This window comes from Budorcas taxicolor, chromosome 6, assembly GCF_023091745.1.
Source record: "Budorcas taxicolor isolate Tak-1 chromosome 6, Takin1.1, whole genome shotgun sequence".
In the NCBI taxonomy this organism is placed as follows: domain Eukaryota; kingdom Metazoa; phylum Chordata; class Mammalia; order Artiodactyla; family Bovidae; genus Budorcas; species Budorcas taxicolor.
In genome coordinates this window covers 104909618-104928936 of record NC_068915.1, presented here as the reverse complement: position 1 = coordinate 104928936, position 19319 = coordinate 104909618, and the positions used below count along the sequence as shown (strand labels likewise).

The 19319-nt window shown below is 48.4% G+C and overlaps 1 protein-coding gene across 1 annotated transcript in view; it reads left to right on the top strand.

Moving 5' to 3' along the window:
* SLC2A9 (solute carrier family 2 member 9) overlaps nucleotides 1–19319 on the top strand; it is a 215093-nt gene that overhangs the window by 181300 nt on the left and 14474 nt on the right. The window contains exon 11 of the mRNA XM_052642178.1: nucleotides 11547–11674. Coding sequence (XP_052498138.1) covers nucleotides 11547–11674 — 128 coding nt within the window. The remainder of the gene's footprint in view (nucleotides 1–11546; nucleotides 11675–19319) is intronic.

The window sequence follows — 19319 nt, the reverse complement described above, 5'->3', positions numbered from 1 at the left end:
ACTTCATTCTCCGCCTTTCTTGCTCTCAGCATGCTCATGTATTGAGTCTCCACAAAGCCCAGCTCCTGCCCTCTCCAAACTCACATTTGAAAGCCCTTTCCACTGTCTCTTCTTCTGCTGCTAAGTTCTTTTGGAGATCAGTTCGGTTTGTCCGGATTACTGACAACTTGAATTTTCTCTTTCCCCGCATCTCATAAACACAATAACCTCTGCTAATCAGTCAGGAGATAAGTTAATATGCCACTGCAGTGACCAACCACCGCCGGGGTTTTTAAAATGCAGGATATTCTGTTTGCAAAGCTGGGACAAGCTAATGGCCCAGGAGTCTAGATTATAAATCAACTGCTGTTCAGAAAAGAGCAGGCTGGCCTGGGCTTCGGTCTTGGGCAATGCAGGACTCTGAAAAACAAGGATGAGTTTCCCCACAAAGAGCTGTTAAGTCAAGGACTCGAGGAAAGTAGTTTATTAATATTTGAGGGTTGATCCCAGGAAACGCCTGAAAATGGACAACTGAAGTGGGAAAGGAAGGAAGTGGAAGGAAGAGACGTTCTTGCTGCATGCTAAGTCACTCAGTCGTGTCCGACTCTGTGCGACCCTAGAGACTATAGCCCGCCAGGCTCCTCTGCCCATGGGATTCTCCAGGCAAGAACACTGGAGTGGGTTGCCATGCCCTCCTCCAGGGGATCTTCCCAACCCAAGGAAGTTACAATCCTCAGCATATTACTTCTTCAGGCAACCAGAGCAGAATCCTGCTGAAAAGCTATAGGAAATATACATTTTAGAGTCATCCCCTCAGAAGTATTCATCCCAACTCCCTGCTGTCAGTGTGGGGAGAAAGAGGTGTCAACTCCCCAGCCCTCTGGCTGATGGAAAGCCAGACAAAGCCATGTGTTGCATCTGGCAGAAGGGTGCTGGGCCAGCTGCCCTGAGATGGGAGGGGGGCCTGAAATAAGAGTGGACCACCAACCACATGTGCTTCGGCATTCTGGGATCTCGAGACAGCACCATGAACCCACAGGATCTAAGATGCCATCTAGCCCGGGGACCATTACTCCGTTGGACCTGTATCCCCAGTGCCCAGCACTGCCTCAGCTCAGAGCCAACTCAGTCATTTGTGCACAGGGAATGAACATAGGAAACCACTCTGCCAAGACCCAGGCTCAGGGTGTGACTGCCTTGGCTCTATCCAGGCTGCCTTCAACTGCAGCACCCGTACCAAAGACCTTTCCTTATCCAGGCACCCTTGCCTGTCTGCTTCGACAGCCCTTCCAGTGCTCACCCAAAGGAAGGATGTTGAAATGTGCCCAGGAGAGCTGACTACGGAGACCTCTGATCTCTGACTTTGTGGAAATGTAAACTCCTGACCACGCTTCGTAGCATTATCAGAGGGTGTGAACCCACCAAGCAGAACAAACATAAGCTGGCTCTGATAGATTTGAACTGTGTTTTTCTACCTGCTAATTAGCTGCCTGCACTCATTAGAGTGTGCAGCTCTTCATTTTTAATTAGAATTAGCAGAGTCCATGTGGCCTTATGTGGCCTCTTTTCTCCTGAAATGCTTCAAAAGCATCCCCCAGAAACTCCAGCACGGAAAACTTCAAACTGAAGAATGGGTCTTCTTAACAGTCCAGATGAAAGAAGTTCCACTGGAATAAAGTCTTTATCAAAACACACTAATTGGTAGTCAAGAGGGGACTCGCTCTGTGTTTCAGTGGAGCACAGTTCAAGAAGGCAGCTAAGTCTATGATTGATCCCATGCAAATTCCAGTGAGAATCACAGAAGATGAAGAAGAAATTACACAAACATTTTTCCAGCTTTTTTCTCAAGTTCTCAATGATCATGTCCTAACCAGCATCCTTATCTGCCTCCACACTCTCCCTTCACCAATGCAAGCTCCACTCAGTGCCCAGCAGTACTTTCCCATCACAAATCTGATTATGGCTCTCTCCTGCCAAAGCCTTTTGGCTGGCCACTGCACCTCCCACCTGCAAACTCCAAACCCCCTTGCGTAGTGATCTAGACCCTGGGATCTGCCCAGTGGACCCTCCAGACAATGCCTCTTCTATCCTATCTCCCCCATCCTGAGCTGGAATCCCCCAAACACCATCCTCTAGACCCTGTCCCGTGTTCTGCCCCATGCTGGCCCCAAGACCTGGTTAGCCCTCCATCCACAGAGTAAATTTCCACTCACACTTACAAGACCTGTTTAACTGTCATCATTTCCTGTCTAGTCATTCATTCCACAAGCATCTATTAATCATAAACATCTATTAATAGATGCAGGTTGCTACAGGGAGGAAAAGAAACAAGATATCTGCCCTCCTAGAATATAATAAGCAAGCAAAGAATAAAGGAATGAGGAGACCATGACACCATCCACAGGAGGAATAGGTGGTGGGGACAGGGCCTCCTCCTTCTGTCTAGTTCAATTCACACTTGAGTCTCACGTTTCCCTCCCTTCCCTTTCCTTAGGAGATATGCTCTATGCACGCGAGAACACAGGCTGGGGTCAGGACCTCTGCTGGCTAACTTCTTGGGCTGTGGTTAGGCTGGGAGAAAGGGGAGAAAAGTGGCATAACTTATATATTATCACCTACTGGGAGCCACATACTATTCAAGGGTTCTTGTGGCAGAATACTGGAATGGATTGCCATTTCCTCCTCCAGGAAGTGAAAAGGGAAAAAGCTGGCTTGAAATTCAACATTAAAAAAACTAAGATTATGGCATCCAGCCCCATCACTTCATGGGAAAAAGTGGAAGCAGTGACAGATTTTATTTTGGGGGGCTCCAAAGTCACCACAGATGGTGACTGAGGCCATGAAATTAAAAGATGCTTGCTTCTTGGAAGGAAAGCTATGACAAACCTAGACAGTGTATTAAAAAGGTCCGTATACCTTGCTGACAAAGGTCTGTATAGTCAAAGCTATGGTTTTTCCAGTAGTCATGGACAGATATGAGAGAGTTGGACCATAAGGAAGGCTGAGCGCCAAAGAATTGATGCTTTTGAACTGTAGTGCTGGAGAAGACTCATGAGAGTCCCTTGGACTGCAAGGAGATCAAACCAGTCAATCCTAAAGGAAATCAGTCTTGAATATTCTTTGGAAGGACTGATGCTGAAGCTGAAATTCCAATACTTTGGCCACCTAATGTGAAAAGCCAACTCATTGGAAAATAAATACCCTGAGGCTGGGAAAGATTGAAGGCAGGAGAAGGGGGCAACAGACGATGAGATGGTTAGACAGCATCACTGACTCAATGAACATGAATTTGAGCACACTCCAGGAAATAGTGAAAGACAGAGGAGCCTGATAGGCTACAGTCCATGGGGTCAAAAAGAGTTGGACACGACTTAGCGACTGAACAACAAACAACAACTGGGAGCCAAGCCCATGATAAACCAGCTGCTATATCCCTTGTGACCTGAAGTGTGTCCAAAGCCAGGGGCATTCCCAGCAGTGGGAATAGTCAGTATACACAAGAACTAGGAATTCCCAGGAAGGATATTGACTAGAGCAGACAGGCTAGTTTGGAAATCCTGAAACATGGAGACTCATACTTCACCTCTCTGGCCTCAGTCTCCGCATTGGGCAGATGGGGGTGGGGCTGGACAGGTGGCACCTGATTCTTTTTAATATTTTATTTTATTTATTTATTTGGCTGTGCCAGGTCTTAATTGCAGCACATAGAATCTTCAGTTGCAGAATGCAAACTCTTAGTTGTGGCATATGGGATCTGGTTCCCTGGGACTGAACCCAGGTCCCCTGCATTGGGAGCGCAGAGTCTTAGCCACTGGACCACCAGGAAAGTTCCCAGGTGGTACATAATTTTGCAGCATCTCTGGATGCAAAAGGAGCAAGCTGCCTTTGTTCTTTCAGTTCAGACCAGTGACTCCTGGTGACTTGTAATTCTTCCTTACCCATGGTTAACCATGTCTGATGCCATATCCCTATGGAATTTATCACTTGATTTCTGAAATAATTTAAAACTCCACAAAGGGAAAACTTTCCCAGAGCCTGACACACAGGAAGTACTTAACACATGAACTATCATTATGGTTAAAATTGCTCAGAAGAGGCGTGGTCCAGGAGAACGTTAGTCTTGTGATGGCTTTGGCTTTCTTGACTTAGTGGATCCCCAGATGCTGGCACCTCCTTGAAATCAGAAGTTACATCTGCTTCTTACCATCGACATCCCAGAATCAGTGCTGCTGTGCTGTGCTTATTCGCTCAGTCAGGTCCGACTCTTTGCGACCCCATGGACTGTAACTCACAAGGCTCCCCTGTCCATGGGATTCTCCAGGTATGAATACCGGAATGGGTGTCATGCCCTCCTCCAGGGGATCTTCCCAACCCAGGGGTAGAACCCAGGTCTTCTGCATTGCAGGCAGAATCTTTACCAGCTGAGCCACCAGGGAAGCCCAAGAATACTGGAGTGACTAGCCTATCCCTTCTCCGGGGATCTTCCCAACCCAGGAGTCAAACCAGGGTCTCCTGCATTGCAGGCGGATTCTTCACCAGCTGAACTACCAGGGAAGCCCCCCAGCATCTGGCTCATAGTCAATACACAATGAACATATATTAAGTGAATGAATGAAGAGAAGAAGAGCTATAGCAGTTGATATGGTTGAGCCTTTGTATGTATTGTACACTTTGCTAAGCACTGTCTCATGTTTTTCATTTTTGTAACTATTTATGTATTTGGTTGCTCGGGTCTTAGTTGAAGCACGCAGGATCATTGCTGCGTCCTGTGGGATCTTTCATTGCAGTGCACGGATCCTCTCTTGTTGCTCTGAGGCATGTGGGATCTTACTTCCCCAACCAGGGATCAAACCTGAGCCCGCCACTTTGCAATGCAGATTCTCTAATCCACTGAACCACCAGGGAAGTCCTCAGCCCTGTCTCATTTAATCCCCACACGATGCTAAGAGGTAGAAACTATATCTCTATCCTCATTTTATGGACGGGAAAATTTAGAGCCATGTGACTTGCCTGTGGTCACACATACAGGCTGGAAGTGGAGAGTTTATCTGACTCCAAAGCCAGTGCTCTTAGCCATTAGCCTGGGCGCCTTGGCATAGTCATAATTTACATGTGCCAAGTAAACAGGTTTTACCGAGATTTCAAATAGCTCATCCCTGCGCTCAGGTTATAGATGGGAAAACTGAGGCTTAGAGGAGGGCCAAAACCTCCCACCTTGCAGTTTGCAGAGCCAGAGGCACCCACTGAGTCAGGATGGGACAAACCTCGCAAGGACTACAAGGGTGTGGGCATCCGAGCTCCCCAGAGACAAAAGGACAGCCCTGCCTCTCCCATTTGGCTGAACAGGCAGCCTCAAAGCTAAGGGGCTTCCCAAACATTCAGCCTCCTTCCTGCATCAACTGGGCTCTGGTGCCAGCTCCCTGTCCTCAAGTGGCAGGCTGTGCTTACCATCGTAAAACAAACCTCTTTAGAAACCCTGTCTTTATCCTCTGTCTAACATCTCCTAGGGAAAGAGCAAGGGAGACAATCTTTTCCCTAAAACAGAAGCTCTTGGTTTTGGAACCAGGTCTGACTTCCCCAGGTGGCACTAGTGGTAAAGAACCCGCCTGCCAATGCAGGAGACGTAAGAGACGTGGGTTCTATCCCTGGGTTGAGAAGATTCCCTGGAGGAGGGCATGGCAACCCACTCCAGTATTCTTGCCTGGAGAATCCCATGGACAGAGGAGCCTGGTGGGCTACATTCCATGAGATCACGCAGAGTTGGACAGGACTTGGCATGCACTATCATTTACAGCTTGTACTGCCTTGAACAAGCCATTCTGCTACTCTGTGCCTTGGTCTCCTCACGTGTCCAGTGGAGGATTAGGATGTGAACTAGTAGATTCTGAGACAGTAGATTTCAGAAAATAAATTTCAGAAAACTAGTAGATTCTGAAAATACTCAGCAAAGGACTTGGTACATAAACGTTGGATGAAAATGGGTGAGCAAATGAACAAACAAGATTAAGCCTAGTGAAAAAATGCAGCAGAATAGCCATAAAGAATTTTCAAAATGATTATATTTGATTTAAAAATTTTAATAAGCTATTTTTCAAAGCTGGTACTCCAGGGGGAAATGTGTTTAAAGGATTATGTGATTTATAGACACACTGATGGAGATTTTTTTAAGGGATTTCTAGACCTTTTAAAGGGCTTTTGAAATTGATGATAGTGGTTCCATTGAAGAATTTAAATGAATATGAATCATAAGAAAGTTTGGACAGCTGCCTTTTATTTCTCTTATGTAGAAATTGAGATTTTTCTCAGGTACCTGGCAAGAGCTAGGAAACAGCAGAGGAGGAGGAAGGGAACTAAAGGAAATGTTTAGGGAAGCTTGCCAGGAGCATAAATATCAGGACATACACACATTGCTAAGCTTGCTGCATCTGATCCTCAAAACAATGCTAAGGAGTGGGAACTAGTCTTATCATCATTTCATAGATGTGAAAATGGAGAGCCATAGATGTCCTTACCTCCAGTACTCTTGCCTGGAGAATCCCATGGACAGAGGAACATGGCGGGACTACAGTCCATGGGGTCGCAAAGAGTTGGACATGACTGAGTGACTTTCACTCACTCACTTGGTCACATAGCCAGTAGAGAGAGATGTGGGAATTGAAATCAGATTTGTCTCCTGCAGGAGAAAGGTTGTAAAGCTAGACCTGTGTCAGACAGCTCCTCATGGTGCACACCAGGGTTGCAGTTGTCCAAGAAAACTTGATTGTCACAACAGCGGAGCCAGAGACACAGAAGCTGAGTGCCATATGCTGCCCAGTGCCCTTAACCATGAATAAATACATCCCATCCCATGCACTAACCACTGTGTGATACCCCCAGCCATGCTCTAACTATCATGTGGTACTACCACATAGGGCACAAAAAAAAGTGAAAGTGAAGTCGATCACACATGTCCAACTCTTTGCGACCCTATGGACTGTAGCTCACCAGGCTCCTCCATCCATGGGATTTCCCAGGCAAGAATACTGGAGTGGGTTGCCATTTCCTTCTCCAGGGGATCTTCCCGACCCAAGGATTGAACCTGGGTCTCCCGCATTGCAGGCAGACTCTTTACTGTCTGAGCAACCAAGGAATCCTATGACCACATAGTCGTGATAATTAAGTGAAATAATGTATGTTAAGAGCTTTTCCCAATGCCTGCCACAGTTATCACCACCATCATTCAGCAGCTGCAGCAACACCATTATCTCTACCTTCATCATTATCACCATCATTCCTATCATGATCACTGTCATTATCACCATCCTTGCTAGCATCATCACTACCACCATCACCATCATTATCACTAGCATCATTATCATCACCACTGCCACCATCATTACTAGCATCATCATTACCACCAGTGGCATTATCACCACCATCACCATTACCACTATCATCACCATCACCACTATCATCACCATCACCATCACCACTATCATCACCATCACCATCACCATTATCATCACCATCACCACTATCATCACCATCACCATCACCACTCTCATCACCATCACCATCACCACTATCATCACCATCACCATTGTCATCACCATCACCACTCTCATCACCATCACCACTATCATCACCATCACCACTATCATCACCATCACCACTATCATCACCATCACCATCACCACTCTCATCACCATCACCACTATCATCACCATCACCACTATCATCACCATCACCACTATCATCACCATCACCACTATCATCACCATCACCATCACCACTCTCATCACCATCACCACTATCATCACCATCACCACTATCATCACCAGCACCACTATCATCATCATCACCATCACCATCACCATTATCATCACTGTCACCACACTCATCAACATCACCACTCTCATCACCGTCACCACCATCATCACTGTCACCACTCATCACCATCACCACTATCATCACCATCACCACTATCATCACCATCACCATCACCACTCTCATCACCATCACCACTATCATCATCATCACCACTCTCATCACCATCACCACTATCATCACCATCACCACTATCATCACCATCACCATCACCACTCTCATCACCATCACCACTATCATCATCATCACCACTCTCATCACCATCACCACTCTCATCACCATCACCACTATCATCACCATCACCATTGTCATCACCATCACCATCACCACTATCATCACCGTCACCACTCTCATCACCATCACCATCACCACTATCATCACTGTCACCACTATCATCACCATCACCACTATCATCACCATCACCACTATCATCACCATCACCATTATCATCACCGTCACCACTCTCATCACCATCACCATCACCACTCTCATCACCATCACCACTCTCATCACCATCACCATCACCATTGTCATCACCATCACCATCACCACTATCATCACCATCACCATTATCATCACCATCACCACTCTCATCACCATCACCATCACCACTCTCATCACCATCACCACTCTCATCACCATCACCATCACCATTGTCATCACCATCACCATCACCATCACCACTATCATCACCGTCACCACTCTCATCACCATCACCATCACCATCACCATCACCACTCTCATCACCATCACCACTCTCATCACCGTCACCACTATCATCACCATCACCGCTATCACCATCATCACTATCATCACTATCACCATCATCACCATCACCATCACACTGTCATCACCGTTACCGTCATCACTCCTGTCAATAGACCTTGGGCTAATCACCCTGCTTCTTTGAGTTACAATTAGCTCATAAAATGGGAGGAAATAATGCAGATGAGTTTAAAACTTTTTTCTGGTAGCTAACAATTATTGAATAATTTAACATTTATTCAGTACCTCACTTGGGGCAGACTTATACTAAGTGATTGCACACTGTAGTTCATTTAATCCTCACAAACCCCCTCCTCCCACTAGTAAGTCCCTTCTATCTTACCTCGCTTGTGATAGATCTGCACTCTAGAGGGATCTGGTGGACCCAGAACAGGATCCTACCTGTTCTTACTGACACCAGAGCCCTAACCCACCATGTGTCACCACCTTCTATGGCTGGGGAGTTTGAAGGAAATAATGGAAATGAAAACCCATAGGCACAGTGGCTTGTACAGGATTGCCATGGTTGCTTATATTTGTCCTGCGGGGGTGGCCTGAAGGCCTGAGGAGGAGGGAGAGGAGACATGATGTGGATGTCCTCTGAACCCAGGGGTCTTACCCGTTCCTCCACTGACCATGCAAACCTTTACAGAGTACCTGGTGTGTGTGTCCTAGGTCCTGTGCTGGGAGGAGGCACTGTAACCGGTAAACTCGTGGCCTCAGCCCTGAACAGCAAACAAAGCGCACGGAGGCAGGTTTGTCAACATTCTGCTCCACTGTAAACTAATAAGCCGGCAGCAGAAGTGTTAATAAGTTACCTACAGATGCTTCCAAACACACCCAGGGAAGTCAGGAAGGTGAAACACCAGCCCTCGGCCCTGTTCAGGCTTCAGCAGAGCTGTGAACTGCCCCCGGGATGTGCAGCAAGGCTCGTGGCAGTGGGTGTGTGGCACACTCGCAAACACAGTCACACGTGCCCCATAGACCTGAGGCTGGTTGTGTCACATTTTAGCATTGTCCCTGCACGTCATTCTGATAGACACCTCCAAGATAAAGCGTCCACCTATTTTGTAGCAAACAGTATATCAAACCTGTTCAAAATCAATGTCAAGCATTTACTTCAAGTATGTAAATATCAGTCACCTGTCTACTTTGCCAGGCCAATGGAGATGCCAGGTTCCCTGGAGGGCTCACAGTCTAGCAAGGCAGGGGCAGGGCATAGGTCATGGGTGATCCATTCTGAGTCATTTTTGAGGTGCAGAGTCCAGAGCTTGCTGGCAGCCTGCTGGGGCAGTCGTAATGAAAGCTCTGGAGAGACACAGGCTTTAGCTGGTCCTGGCTGTGTGACCTTGGGTTGCTTGGTTGAACCTGACGATGAGTGCTGTGGTTTCAGGGTGCAACGCTCACCCTGAAAGCTTTGTATCCATGGGGTGGCAACTACCCAAATCAGCCCCTTCCATCCATCCCCACTGCCACCATCCGAACCCTGTAGACCATCATCGTCTGCTTCTGCCAGCCCCGATAGCCTCCTGCATCAACCTCTGCCTCCTCCAGTCCTTCCTCCAAACAGCAGTGGTCTCTATGGAACACAAACTGATCACACCAACCCTTCCTTTAAACCCCTGGTCGGTTTTCCTCAATGGCAGCCCCTCTCCTTGATCTCCAGAGGCTGCTAAACTGGCCCTGCTCAGCTTTGTCATCCCATCCCCTTCCTCTATCCCCTTCCTCAGATGTCCAAACAGGATAGCCTCTGTTTAGACTTTGCTGTTTTTCAGTCGCTCAGTCATGTCAGAGCCTTTGTGACCCCATGGATTGCAGCTCGCCACGCCTCCCTGTCCATCACCATCTCCTTGACCTTGTTCAGACTCATGTCCATTGAGTCGGTGATGCCATCCAACCATCTCATCCTGGGTCATCCCCTTCTCCTCCTGCCCTCAATCTTTCCCAGCATCAGAGTCTTTTCCAAAAAGTAGGCTCTTTGCATCAGGTGGCCAAAGTATTTGGAGCTTCAGCATCAGGCCTTCCAGTGAATATTCAGAGTTGATTTCCTTTAGGATTGACTGGTTTGATCTCCTTGCAGTCCAAGGGACTCTCAGAAGTCTTCTCAATCCTTTTCATCCCTCAGGGTCACTGCCCTTTAGTCCTTCAATCGGCATGATGGTCCCAAATCTTCACAAGCTGCATCTCCTCCTTCGAGCCGTATCTCCACCATCACCTGCCCAGAGAGCTTTCCCCACCACTGCTAACGTGGATCTCCACCCCCTCCATTGCCTTGAGCATTTCCTCCAGCGCTTATCACATGCTGCATTAGTTATCATTTCCTCACTTCCTTTGTAATAAACAAGTCATCCTTTCTCCCTCAACAGATAAGGGAGTCTCAGAAGCGCAGGGGCATGACCACGCTCCTCCAGGACTGTGGGGCCAGCCCCAGCACTGTCAATAATCACTGAATCTTGATGGAATGAGTGAATCCAGCCTGTGCGTGTGTGCTAAGTCGCTTCTGTCATGTCCGACTCTTTGCGACCCCCTGGATTGTAGCCCGCCAGGCTCCTCTATCCATGGGATTCTCCAGGCCAGAATACTGGAGTGGGTTGCCATGCCTTCCTCCAGGGGATCTTCCCGACCCAGATATTGGACCCAAGCCTCTCATGTCTCATGTATTGGCAGGCGGGTTCTTTACCCCTATTGCCACCTGGGAAGTCCAACCTAGTGATTCCCAAACTGAGACAGGAGAGCCTAGAAGACGAATCACCTCTCATTTGGGAGGACCAGGTCAGAGAAATGGTTTGTGTATCTTTAGGTGTTACAGGCTATAATTCTAACACTCATGCCCAAAGGTGTCACTCTCCCAGGCAGAGCCACATCTTACCAGGAGGTAAGAGATGATGGCCAGACCTCCCTGGAATGATTAACCCATGCCCTGGCTCTGGTTGCAGGTGGCATTCCCTTCATCCTGACCAGCGAGTTCTTCCAGCAAGCCCAGCGGCCAGCTGCCTTTACCGTGGTGGGCACCGTCAACTGGCTCTCCAACTTCGCCATCGGCCTCCTCTTCCCATTCATTCAGGTGAGACTGACAAGGGGGCTCTTGGTCATGAGATCCCCTCCAAGTGATGGATGATTCATAACGCAGAGGTTGATTCTCTCTCAAATGGAAACTCTGTTGGCCTGAGGATAGGAGAAATGTGCTTTGGCCCAAACTCTAATCCTCTTTCTCCCTCCTGTATCTTTTGGGAGTTGCCCCTGAGTGCTAAGGGCTGTCATGGGGCAGATTCGCATCACTGAAGGTCTGCAGGGAAACCTCGGTGAGAATCTCAAACGTGCAATGCACTTGCCCTGGTGTGAGACAAGGTCTGTGTCATGGTTCCAGTGCCCGTGCCACCCCGCCATGCCTGTAGCACCCTCATTGTCTTCAGCACCACCACAGCTAATGGGGGTCATTGTCCCAAGGGTGACCACCCTTGACAGGAGAATGATAACCCAGGGAACAGAGACAAGTTCTCTTTGTGTGAGGAGGCCAGTGTGGCTGGAACCAAAGGCACACAAAAGACAAGAGAGGAGATAAATGATATCAGAGAGCTCTCCAGGGCCAGGAACACAAAAGACAAGGACTTTACAAGTGCTCCTCACAGAGCAAGGGGCCAGCTGCACTCCAGGAGGGAGGATCAGGCTTCCCTGCTCTAAGGCCCACCAGGGCTCCCCACTGCCCAGAGAGCAGGTGACACCATTGGCGAAGGCGAGACTCCATCAGAAACCTCTGAGCAAGAACCCACCCCCCATTTTGGGGGCTTAATTCAACCCTCCCCAGCCCCTCCATTAATTCTCTGCCTGTTCCTTGACTAGCGCCAAGCCCAGCACATTTCAGAGACTCTGCTGCAGGCAGGCCCACATGATGGGAACTCCTGCATGCCCAGTTGTGGAGCAGTTACTCTGCACCAGGCCCCTGGCATGGGGTTTTAGGAATTCACGACACCCTCGGGCAGCCCTGCACTGTGGTTTCTCCTCCTCTCCATCCTACAGAGAAGCTGAGGTTCAGGGAGTTAGACGGGGTCAGCCCAAGGTTCCAAGTCATCATTCAAACTGGTGGCTCTGCCCAGCCCCCTCTTCCTCTTCCGCATTCTCCATCTACTGCTCTGTCCTCTCAGTCTCAGAGTTAAGGGCTGCCCCACTGTGTAACTTGTAAAGCATCCTGACTTAGCTACAGCCACTGCATCTCTGAAACATAAGTAACACAGGGAGGCCATGGACCAGGGAATCCACATCCATCTACTCCATCCTCGGGGCACGTTTGTCTGGCCGTGCTCAGAGCATAACAAGTTGTCTGTTCAACTGACTTCAACCCTTCAATGGCTTCTCCTAGTTTGGCTCCAAGCCAGCACAGCTGGGCGTCAGTAAAATATTCATTATTGTGGGGAAAATTCTCTTCCAATTGTTTCTCTCTCAGCTCACAGCTCCCCATCTTCCTATAGATTAAGCAGAGATTCTGTCCCAGATCTTTTTTTTCCCCCCTAGCATATGGTGGCTCAGACGGTAAAGCATTCTGCCTGCAATGAGGGAGACCTGGGTTTGATCCCTGGGTCGGGAAGATCCCCTGGAGAAGGAAATGGCAACCCACTCCAATACTCTTGCCTGGAAAAACCCATGGATGGAGGAGCCTGGTAGGCTACAGACCATGGTGTCACAAAGAGTCGGACACAATTGAGCAACTTCACTTTCTGCCCCAGAGCTTTAGGGATGATGATTGGCAGAACCCTCTCCTTCTGGAATAACTGCCCAATGGAAGGTGGAGGGAATGTGGCCAGTCTCACACCTGCCAGTTAAGACCTTGGCATGGCAGTACTGTGTGTTCCAGGCAAACTCCCATGAGTGAAAATCACATAGCCACACCTTACCTAAGGAGAAATGCATGCTGCCTAGTGTCCGGAAGGGGAAAAACCAGAAAGTTTGTGTCCTTCCCTTCCCTAGGCTGCTTCTCAAGGAGGGAAGTCAGGCTCAGCAGGCTTGGGAGACTTGCCCGAGGCCCGGGAGCTGGTGAGAATCTGTAAGAACACAGTCACAGCCACAGACTTCCTCTCCCATCATGGTTTTTACAGGTTTCACACTCCTTTCACAATAACTGATGGCTTTAAAGATGTGTTAGAGGTCACCCTCATTCCAACCAACTCAGTTCCAGCTGGGCGCTCACCTGGCTGGAAACCCAGGAGCCTGAGAGGTTTCTGGTATCATTGTTCATGCTGGGTCACCCTGCTGTGACGAGCCAGGGCAGAGTAGGACCCTCAGTGCCGTAATGTCTCTTCTGCAAGAGCCATATGCCAAGACTGTCACCACACCTGTGGATGCTGCCCTTTGCGCTATCAGGATGCTCTCATAGAGAAGTCATAGGGATGCTGAGAGCCTGGTCGGGGGCAGGGGACAAGATGAAGGAGGGCACAGCCTTATTTAAAGGCTCAGGGGCAGAAATGGTGCCCCCTATCCACAGAGCCGGGCCCCACTAGGCACAAGTGATACACCTGTGCATGCCAGTCTTACAGCGTCCAGACCGGCTGATTCCTCTCAGAGGCATCAGGGCACAGGTGTCACAGAAGGGCTGGGGGAATCACTCTTTACAGGTACAAGTTTCAGGGCTTGCGGCAGTTCAGGGAGAAGTATAGGGGCTGGCAAAGAAAGACAGGGCTGGGAAGGCCTGGAAGCCAGGTCTCTGATCCATTCCCTGGGAGGCATCAGGCTCAGGTCGTGTCACTGCCTTTGGCATTTGGGGCAGAAAGTGAAGAGGAACTAAAGAGCCTCTTGAGGAAAGTGAAAGAAGAGAGTGAAAACGTTAGCTTAAAGCTCAACATTCAGAAAACTAAGATCGTGGCATCCAGTCCCATCACTTCATGGCAAATAAACGGAGAAACAGTGGAAACAGTGTCAGACTTTATTTTGGGGGGCTTCAAAATCACTGCAGATGGTGAGTGCAGCCATGAAATTAGAAGACACGTACTCCTTGGAAGAAGAGTTGTGACCAACCTAGACAGCATATTCCAAAGCAGAGACATTACTTTGCCAACAAAGGAAATGGCTACTCACTCAAGTATTCTTGCCTGGAGATCACCATGGACAGTGGAGCCAGGCGGGCTACAGTACATTGGATTGCAAAGAGCTGGACACAACTGAGTAACTAAATGACAACAACAGCAAAGGGTCTAAACGATTGTGGATTTGGTCTTGTCAAATTCCTCAAGCACATTATTTAGGGAAACCAATTTAGGGTAGAAGCTAGTGGTCAGAGCAGGCATGGCTACCCCCCTTACTGACCTGAGGAATCCTGCGTCAAGCCCCTGGCATGGCGCAGAGGCCACTCTCCCCAGCACTGAGATGAATACTGGTTCTTGTCAGCCTGCAGAGCAGCCCTGCTCATCACCACGTGCTCCTGGGCTCCCAGCTGACTGATGCTTCTGCGTGCTGAGTGAGAGGCCCGGGCAATCACTCCGTGGATCTTCCTACCCTGCTCCCCGGCAAGAGAGCCACAACTTTAGGAGCTTTGCTTGTAGCACTTAATAAGCCTGGAAAGAGGTTGAGGGCTCAGGATTTGTCATCAGAGGACCTGGGTTTGAGTCCCTGCTCTCTGCTGATATGCTGTCTGAGCTGGGATTTCTCCAGACCTCTGTTCCTCATCTGTGTATGGGGGATGATAACAGAGCTTCCTCTTAGAGTTATTGTGAGAGTATATCACAATGCTTGCAAAGCTTTATTACACATGGGTCACAGCGGAAGACAGGCCATGGGTGGGGATGATAAAGGTGCAGACAGGTGGATGAGTTTCAGCAGGTGGGACCTCAGGGAGTCTGAAGGGGATGCAAGTCAGCAAAGTGGTAACACAGAGTTGAGGAATGAGGAGTGTGTGCCTTTCCCGGGACTGCTGTAACAAATTAACACAAACTGGGTGGCTTAAAACAATAGATAAAATCTACTCTCTTCTAGCTGTGGAGGCCAGAAGTCCCAACTCAGTCTCCCTGAGCCAAAGTCAAGGTGTTGCATAGCTGACGACAAGAAGTACAGGTGGGTTTTTAAAGCCAGGCTTGGACGTGTGGTCGGAGGTACCCAGGTGGAGAAACCTGGTGGATGTGACGCTGAGTCCCTGACTGCTGCCCCCTAGGGTGAGGACAGGGTGCCCCTGAGACCCCTAGGAGGAGTCAGGCAATGCCAGTTCTGGGGTGGTAGGGCTCCTGGTAGATTACAAAAGGGCCTGGACACACTTCAGCAGGAAACAAAGTGGATATTCATATACTAACTACAAATAGTAATTGCATGCCAGGCCTTTGTGTCAGGCATCTGATATTTCATCAGTAAATGCCTGGTAGACCCTACTAGACCTTGAATGCTCTGCTAGAAAACTTGCCCTTGATCCTGTAGACCAGGGGTTCTCAGCTCCAGAAATACGAGATCCATGGGTCAGGGGGAAGGGTGTGTAAGATAAATGATTAATACTTGGGACCTGCCACCACCATCACCAAGCTTCTGAATCAGTTTGGGGGGAGGAGGGGAGTTGGAATTGTCAGTATTTTTAAAGTGGTCCAGATGATTCTAATGTGTAACTGTGGTTGAGAATTGGCCATGCAGATATTTAGGAAACAATGATAGAGACCAAGCAGTACTCACCATTCTGGAGTCATCCTGGCTGCCTGGAGGCTGGATTGGGCAGGTAGAGAACAGCTTGTGGACAGGGAGACCTGGCAGCGTGGGTTATCTGTCACCTGCAGGGGAAATGGTCCTCAGGGTCAGATTAGGATGATGGCAGGAGAATGGGGATGGGGTGGGGAGAGCAGTCAGGAGCAGAGTAAATCCACTTTGCAGAGTGGGGAGGAGAGGAGGAGGATCTTACATACGGCAGCACCTGGCCCAGATGCATCGCCCTGGCTGGACGGACAGCCAAGCTGATGACAGCCATCTTGCCGTCAGGACCAACCACACTTCCTTGGTCTTCATCACCTTTAGTTACAGACCAGTGTCAGCCAATCAGCCGCACTGCCTTCAAAGTTGAACTCAGACACCTCTGAACTGGTCCACAGAAGATTTCTATGATTTCAACACTGCCATTGGCATCATCATCATCAGATTTTATCCATAAAACAAGAGCTTCTTGAGAGGCCCACCTGATGGCCAGGCCTTCTTTCCTCCTTAAACTTGACCTTCAGCCCAGCTCATTCTTTCCCCTTCCCAGTTGCCTATTAGTGCAGTGCTGATTGTTGATTTGTTCCCAGGCAGGATGTCCATGGATTTGACCCTGGCTCCACAGTTCAGAAGTTTCAAAGCACAGAGCCTTCCAAAAATATTCGGTCCCTTCTTCCTTTCTATTTAGAGGGAGGGCATTTTATAGGTCAGCAACTTTTTTTAATAGTTCTTTCTATTGAACCCTTTGTGTAAGCCAAAACTTTCAAACTTAAAAAGAAGGAGCCGGGACTAAATAGATGAAATGTGCAAAACAATTCCAGATGGATTCAAGAACCAAATGTGAAAAGTGAAACTAAAAATCAAACAGAGGACAAAGTAGGAAGGTATTGCTGTGACCCAGGCTGGGGATGAACAAGACCCCCAACAGCACAAACAGTGGGGAGAGAAGGGACAGGTCCAATTATATCAAAATAAGGCGGGGGGCCGGGGGGAGGTTTCCAGCCAATGAGGAATAGCAAGGTCAAGGGTTCTACAGATGATGACAGAAGCCATGTGTGACCTCTGAACTGATCAGGGATCAGCACTTAGAGTAGGAAGGACCTCCCACAAGTCAACAATAAAAGAGCATGAGTCCCTCTGGGAGAGGTGACAGAAATAGGAAAGGGCAATTCCCAGACAAGAAGCCTAAATGGTAACACAGGGGAAGAGAAGCAACTTGTTTAAATCAAAGAAAGGCAAACTACCCCAGTAACATGCCTCTGTGTATTTGCCCAGTTGTCAAAATTAGACACTTGGAGAATACCAAGTGTTGAGAGAGACCTAGGGAAACAGGAGCCCTCATGCACTGGTGGAGCACTCTAGTGCCAGTTAATCATATTGCTCTGTCGCTCAGTCGTGTCCAACTCTTTGCGGCCCCATGGAATGTAGCCTCTCAGGCTCTTCAGCCCATGGAGTTCTCCAGGCAGGAATACTGGAGTGGGTGGGTTGCCATTTCCTTCTCCAGGGGAACTTCCCGACCCAGGGGTTGAACCCACTTCTCTTGTGTCTCCTGCATTGGAGGCCAAGTTCTTTACCACTAGCGCCTCCTGGGAAGCCCAATAATATTAAGTATCCATATATCCTGTGACTCCAAACTCCGCCCAGAGATTTTTGCAAAGGTACATAAGATAGACTGTATAGGGATATCAACTACAGTACTATCTGTGGCAACGAGGGATGAAAGGTAACCTGAGCAGCCACACCTTGGGGGAAGCATAAATAAAGCATAGTAGGTACGCAGTACCAGAGTTATGCGGCAGTGAAAAGCAATGAACTAAATCTTGATCAACAAGACGTGTGAATCTAAACCCAGGGGAGAAAGAAGTAAAACACGGAGTGGAGTCTGTAGCCCAGAACTGTTTATGCAAATTTAAAACACAGACATAAAGCAACAATGAAGATTTCCACCAAAAAAGTAACAGAAGACAACTGATAGAAAGACAGATGATAGGTAGGAAAAGTGAAAGTGAAAGTTGATCAGTCCTGTCCAACTCTTTGAGACCCCATGCACTATACAGTCCATGGAATTCTCCAGGCCAGAATGCCTTTCCCTTCTCCAGGGGATCTTCCCAGTCCAGAGATCAAACCCAGGTCTTCCACATTGCAAGCAGATTCTTAACCAGCTGAGCCACAAGGGAAGCCCAAGAATACTGGAGTGGGTAGCCTGTACCTTCTTCAGCAGATCTTCCCAACCCAGGAATCGAACTGGGTCTCCTGCATTGCAGGTGGATTCTTTACCAACTGAGCTATCAGGGAAGCCCTTCTATAGTTAGGAGGCAATTCTAATTATACATGGTGCACTGTAGAAACTACGAAAATATAAAGAAAATGAAGTGAAAACATTCATGTTATGGGTTAATGATGCTGTTTCCTACCCTTCCTTCAAATACTGGTAATTTTTCATATTTATAAAAATTAGAACCATTTGTTTTGCTTTGGTTTTTATTTTTCTCACCTGGCATTGTAGTATACACATTTCCTGTTGCCCATGGACATAATTCTTGCCTGGAGAATTCCGTGGACTACGGAAGCAGAGCTCCTGCCAGCTCGAGCTCCCCCAGGGTCTCTGGGTTTTCAGGGATTGTTCAGGAAACCTTGAAGGCATGACTTTGACTCAAACCGAATGGGCCTGCTGGCCGCACTGACAGAGACACTGGTCAGGAGACCACATTTAGATTTAGGGAAATGTCAGCCTCCCGACCCAAGCCAGGGAAGATGATGGTTAAATTTCCTTTCTGGCTGGGAGCGAAGGCAGAGAGCCAGGTTCTTGGGGCTGCCCCTGGCAATGATGAAGGCATTGGAAAAATGCAGGACTCACAAGCTCACCCCACTGGGACCCTCTCATGGGATCAACTTCTGTTTGTTGTAGTCTCCATGAGTGAATCATTTCCATTCTACAGCCCTTCTGGGAACCATGTCAGCCATAATCAAGAGCCACTGTATTCACTTCCCAGGGCTGCCATAACAGAATTCCACAGACTGTGGGGCTTAAACAACAGAATTGTTGTTTTCTCACACCT